The sequence below is a fragment of the Siphateles boraxobius genome, unplaced genomic scaffold, assembly GCF_051911475.1.
Source record: "Siphateles boraxobius isolate OS27281-9 unplaced genomic scaffold, OSU_SipBor_1 17, whole genome shotgun sequence".
In the NCBI taxonomy this organism is placed as follows: Eukaryota; Metazoa; Chordata; class Actinopteri; order Cypriniformes; family Leuciscidae; genus Siphateles; species Siphateles boraxobius.
The window spans coordinates 7,764,104-7,770,103 of NW_027508777.1; the positions used below are offsets into that span (position 1 = coordinate 7,764,104).

Below are 6,000 nucleotides of genomic sequence, written 5' to 3' on the forward strand. Positions count from 1 at the left end.
TCATCAGATCAGGAGAAACTTAACCTTCTCTGCCCGGTTAGGGCGTTAGACGCTTACGTCCACAGAGCTGCCCTGTGGAGGAAATCAGAACAGTTATTTGTGTGCTTTGGACCACCCAAGAAAGGGTGTCCCGCGTCTAAACAGAGAATGATCAAGTGGGTGGTTGAGGCCATCTCACTTGCTTATGAGTCGGCTGGTCAGCCTTCACCTTTGGCTGTACGAGCCCACTCTACTAGGAGTATGGCTGCTTCTAAAGCATTGTTGTCAGGAGTATCGCTAAGTGATGTTTGTGATGCGGCTGGGTGGTCCTCACCGCATACATTTGTTAAGTTCTATGAATTGGACTTAAGTTCCACTCCTGGGGCGCAGGTGCTCTTGTCCTCTGTGCGCTAGTTCCCACATGACGTCAATTGCTCCTATGGCTACGTGGGTATTGGCGTTCCCACAGCTTGACGCAGCTCGAGTTCCCTTGAAAGGGTGGGTAACCCTGGTTCCCTGATAGGGAACGAGATGCTGCGTCGTTTTGCCATACTCCCAGCATGCCCGTTAGCGCTTCCTTCAGGCCTATCAGAAGCTGTCGCGCTTGTGTTTTGGGGGTGCTTTATAGTTTCCTGGTCGATGACGTCACCCGCCTATGACGTTCCGTCTCTCCATTGGACTGATTCCATACGTGCTTCATGATGGACACACGCAGAGGCGTTCCCACAGCTTGACGCAGCGTCTCGTTCCCTATCAGGGAACCAGGGTTACATACGTAACCGAGACGTTTTATTTAAAACATTGTCTTACCTGCAAGCGATGCGCGAGTATCATCCCGCTGTCTCTTCTTTTTCCTTTTTTCCGCCCCGACTCTTGGTGCCTTTTCGAGGCCATGTCTGAGGTCGGTGTGTGCCAAATTTGACATTGATTGAGGCATAATCGAATAGACCACTAGTAGGTGGGGAAGGGGGGGCACCAGAGGGAGACTGGCACAGGAGATTTACCTTTTTCTCGACTAATTTGGTCTAGGCCTATATTACTTTTGTATTGCTTTTGTATATTAACATGCTTTAGACATTATTTTATTTGTTATTTATACTAGTAGCCTATTGTGATGATTTTTCACGACCCAGATTTTTTGGTGCCCCCCCAAGCACTTGGTGCCCTACGCGCAGTGCGTGATGTGCGTGTGCGGAGCCCTGTTTGCGCCAGGCGCAAGAGGCATTTATCCCGCCGGGAAAATAGCAACAGCGCCGGGATCCGCCCACAAAGTTACTTACGCTTTGCGCTTTGACACTTGAGTTTCAGATCGTTAAAATAGGGCCCTATATGTCCATTATCCTAGACCACTGGGTCAAATTGAGTCTCAAAGGCTTTCTTATTTATTTATTTATGTAGTAATTAGACACATCATAGATTAGAATAGAACCAAGCGATACTATGGACATGAAATAGAAAAGAAAAAGGGAAGATTTTTGAACGTGTGACATACTGTACTGTAAATTACATAATTACTACACTGAACATGTGCTTTACTTTAACACGGAAAGAATAAATAAATTGTTGTTTCTGTCACATGCTCTATTTTCTGTATGGTTAACCTAAAAACAACAAAAGAAAAGGCTCATCTTTACCCTTTACTCTTTCTACCCTGTGGTCTTCCCTACCCAGAACAATTGGGAAGTTTGGTTAATTGTCCAGTTAAGGAGGGAATTTGTTACTGTATGCCCTGTTTTGAGAAAGAAATTGATTTGTTCATATGAATACTCAAGCAGGAGACATCAGGACAAAAACCTAACAAGATGTAGGATTCATTATCTTCTATAATGTCAGTTGCAGATTGAATAAGCTAATGAGCAAAGAGACTTATTTGACTTTTGACTTTCTGGTAAACATGTTAATTAATGTAGCAAAAGGCTGAAATATAGCTAAGTTTAATGCATTAACTAATGTGGGGTTGATTCTCTATACTTTCCTTTTGTGTTTTCTCTAGAGAACACCGGTAAACAACGGGGAAGCATTTCGATGGTTCTTTTAGGACTCTGAACCAAGTGACATCATATGCAGTGGTCACAGACTTACTACAAAAGGAACTTGCAGGGCAACAGGGACCCAAAATGAAACCCAGACTGTGGATGACAGAGCATGAGAGAGGGTGGGACAAAAAAATAAAAAAAATAAACCTTTGTTATTTTATTTACTGTGTGATTATTATTGTAATTTTGGCAGCATCATAATGTATATTTTTCAGTGTCTATCAATGTGTTTCTGTCTTGGCAGTGCAAGTTGCAGCCATTCTTGTAAACAACTGAGTAGACAATCATTAAAAACAGGAGAAAATAATGTCAACCGATGGCCTACTGGCCAAAGGGATCACAAACCTCTTTAAAACACAACATAAATGTTTAGATCTGGAACAATTATCATAAAGGTAATGTTCTCTGCCATTATATTCCAGCTTTCTCTGGAATGATCTCAAGAATACTTATTTTCACCTAAACCAGTTTGAGAGGACATGTTGTGACCTCTGTTATTAATGTGATATTTTGTAATAGACACACTTGAACAGTAAACAAAAGCCAGTTTCTTTATTTTCAGCTGTGTTGATTTTGTGTGGCATATTGCAGTGCAGGGCACATTATCTTGTTGCCATGGCGTACTTTTAAAAGTCTGGTAAGACTGAGAGGAGGTGTTTTAAGGTTGTTTGTATAGTCTCTCAAAGTTCGATTGCATTCCACTTAGCTTTGGTTGAAACTGTTTAAAAAGCTGCCTAAAGGTAGGTAGAGAAACAGCAAAGAACTTTTGTGAACATCACAGTAAGATTTGTGACTTGCATTTTTAATTCCCACAACACAGTAAACTACACATTCCGAAATGAATTATCCAATAAGATGCTCATTGTCTTTGCCCTAATGTTGCATGTGTAAATGTGTTTTTAATTAAAAAAATTTGTATATTGTTGTTGTGATGCTTTTACGTGTTAAAACAATAAAGGAAACAAAAAAAGTGTGATAAACATAATTTGAAGCCAGGAAACATTAACATTTTTAATTATTTTTCAATCACACATGTGCAGTTAAATGTCATTTTATATATTTATTGTCTTTCTCTTATCCTATTACAAGCATGCATTTGTGTCTCTGTGTACATAATTGTAATGCAAACCCTCACAGGTGATAGAAAGTGGGAAGAAAATACAGGGGGGAACAACTGAAATTGTCATTGCCATCTTCCCCTGGAATGTAAAAATGTCACATGGAAAAGAGTGTGGCTCCCAGAGGCGTTAAGCTTTAAAGAGAGACTGAAATCCCATGTGGTTTGTAATGCTTGCAAAGGGTGGGTTTTGGGGGGATGATTTGAGTGGATGGAATACGTCTTTGGTTATGTATGTAACCCTCGTTCCCTGAGTAGGGAACAGAGACGTTACGTCGGATGACGACGAATGGGGTCTCGCTTAGAACACCCATCGACTTCGAGTATTACAAAACGAGCCAATGGCAAAGAAATGCCATGGGTCTGCGGAATTTGCATAGTGTATCTTCGCCTTACCTCGTGGGTATAAAATGAGGACGCCGGCAACATGCAGATATGTTTTCGCTTCGGAGCCAAGAATATTTCTTCACTCCACAGTCATCTCTGAGTTCGCTCTACGAGACGAGCTTCTCTCTCCGATGTTGGTGTGACGGCGATCTGCAGCGAGCTCACAGTGCCTGCTGATCTGTGCAGTGATCTGCCAGTGTGTGTGTGTCTCCCTGTGTGCTTCAACATCGCAGAGTTTTTTTCTCCTCTCTTAAAAGAGCTCGCACGCGGCACGTCTTTTTAAAGACGGCTCGCCCATGCATTTCTGGTTGCAGCGGACTGGTATCGGACTCTGATGGGCACGAGCGCTGTCTAGTGTGTTTGGGCTTTCAACATGCTTGAACAGCGCTCGTGGATGACTCATGTTATCTCTGGGAACGTGATCATCGCGTCATATATAGGTCGAGACTCGGTGAACTCGCAAGATTGAGAGTCCCCTCATCCACCCCCTGATCTTCGGCTGGTGGCCAGGGTGACCTGAGTGTGTTGGTCTGGAACAAGGCACCGACTCTGTGTCCGCGACCCCAGCCCCCCTCTTTAATTACGGTGCCCGCTAGCGAACTGATGATTCCACGAGTGTACCCTCGGGTGGCCCGTGTGTTGTCATTTGAAGCTACAGAGGATGATGCTGTGTCTGTAGCAGCATCACTAGGTGGGCTTGATTCTTCTGGAAATGACGACTCGTCACAGCTGCCACCCTCTGGTGTGCATACGGCTGTGCCTGAGTCTGATCCGGAGATGACGGCCATGCTTTCCCGGGACGATTGGTTTTTGGGTGAGGCCGCTGACCCGTGTCCACGGCAAACCCCAATATCTTTCCTCCCGGACGTGCATGATGAGATCACGGGTCCGCTCGTTGGTCTCATCCGCCTTTCATCCCCTCAGGGGCCGCTGCCCATGGGTACACTGGGGTCCCCCCGGTTGAACGCTCTGTTGCCATGCTACTGTGTCCTCAGAGTGCTTCCCGGCGCAATCCTAAGCACCCGTCCAAAGCCTGTAGTTCTTTTCGTCTACACTAATCTGTGGCGAAATCCTATAGTGCCACAGGACAGGCAGCTGCCTCACTGCATCCCATGACCGTTCTGCTAGTCTACCTGACCCAGATGCTCATGGACATGCAGGAGGGCGGGACTGACCCGAGGCTCTTCAGTGAGCTGCGCGCCGCCACTGACCTTGCTCTCCGAGCGACGAAAGTGGCCGTACGCTCTCGGAGTCAGGTGATGTTCACCATTCTGGGGCTGACATGTCTGAAGTGTACGAGGTCGGGCGGACCCGTCTGCTCGACACCCCCTTCTCCCAGGTCGGCCTCTTCGGCGGTACGGTTGATTGCTTCTGCCCAACAGTTCTCAGCCGCCCATTAGCAGATTGAGGTTATTCTGCCCGACGGCTCCGCCGTCCGCTCAGATCCCTCAGTCTGCCCACCGCCGAAGGCGCCCTCCTACGGTTCCAACCCCGCCCGTTCACCCGGGCCTGGCTCTGGAAGACCGTAGGGGGGATGCCACAGCCCTCTCCCGCCCCCCGTTAAACGCCGGGTTAAACGGCACTTTTGAGATGGGCTGCTCAGAGATGAGACTCAGTTCTTTCCAGGAGTTGGTAGAAGGGCCACTCCTTTCCCCGGTGGAGGGCTGGCGAAGAATCCTTATTCAGAAAGAACTGACTCTCTCATCTCTGAGCATATAGAGTTCTCGGACGACACAGAGCACCGCCCACAAGCCGTGCTCTCCTCGTCCCCCTCTGTCCCAGAGGCGGTTGACACGGCGTGCCGTCCACGGACCGCTTCGCCCCAGTCCCCCTCTGTCGCCTGATAGGGCTTGCGATTCAGTTCGCACGGTCTCCTCCCCGCTTCAGGGGAGTCTGTTCCACTTTGGTCGGTGGCTATGCCCCTATCATAGAGCGGAGGTTGCTACCCTACTGGCGATGGGTGCGATTGAGACTGTTCGTCCAGCCGAAATGAGCTCCGGGTTTACTGCCCCTACCTCATTGTCCCGGAGAAGTCTGGTGGGTTACAGCCAATCCTGGACCTACGCATCTGAACCGCTCCCTTCACAGGCTGCCGTTCAAGATCCCCCTGGCCAAACGCATTTCTGGATGTGTGCGGCCACAGGATTGGTTTGCAGCGATCGACCTGAAGGACGCCTACTTTTATGTCTCCGTTCTCCTTCGACTCAGACCATACCTACAGTTTGCTGTCAGGACATGCGCATGTCAGTATGCTGTTCTCCCATTTGGGCTAGCCCTGTCTCCTCGCGCCTTCACAAAGGTTGTTGAGGCAGCCCTTGTTCCTCCATGGGAACACGGGGTTCGCATCCTGAACTATCTCGGTGACTGGCTGTCTTAAGCTCACTCCTGAGACCAGGTTTGCGAATACAGGGACCCAGTGTTCCGGCACCTAGCTCGTCTGGGCCTTCGGGTCAACTGGGAAAGGAGTAAACTTTGCCCCGT

General features: G+C 47.8%; 1 protein-coding gene across 1 annotated transcript in view; it reads left to right on the forward strand.

The window, feature by feature from the left end:
- Positions 1–2,161, forward strand: part of cxxc4 (CXXC finger 4) — a 59,886-nt gene extending 57,725 nt beyond the window's left edge. Inside the window, exon 2 of the mRNA XM_077232376.1 lies at positions 1,973–2,161. Within this exon, the coding sequence (XP_077088491.1) occupies positions 1,973–2,017 (45 nt within the window). The 3' untranslated portion in view covers positions 2,018–2,161. The remainder of the gene's footprint in view (positions 1–1,972) is intronic.
- Positions 2,162–6,000: the final 3,839 nt, after the last annotated feature.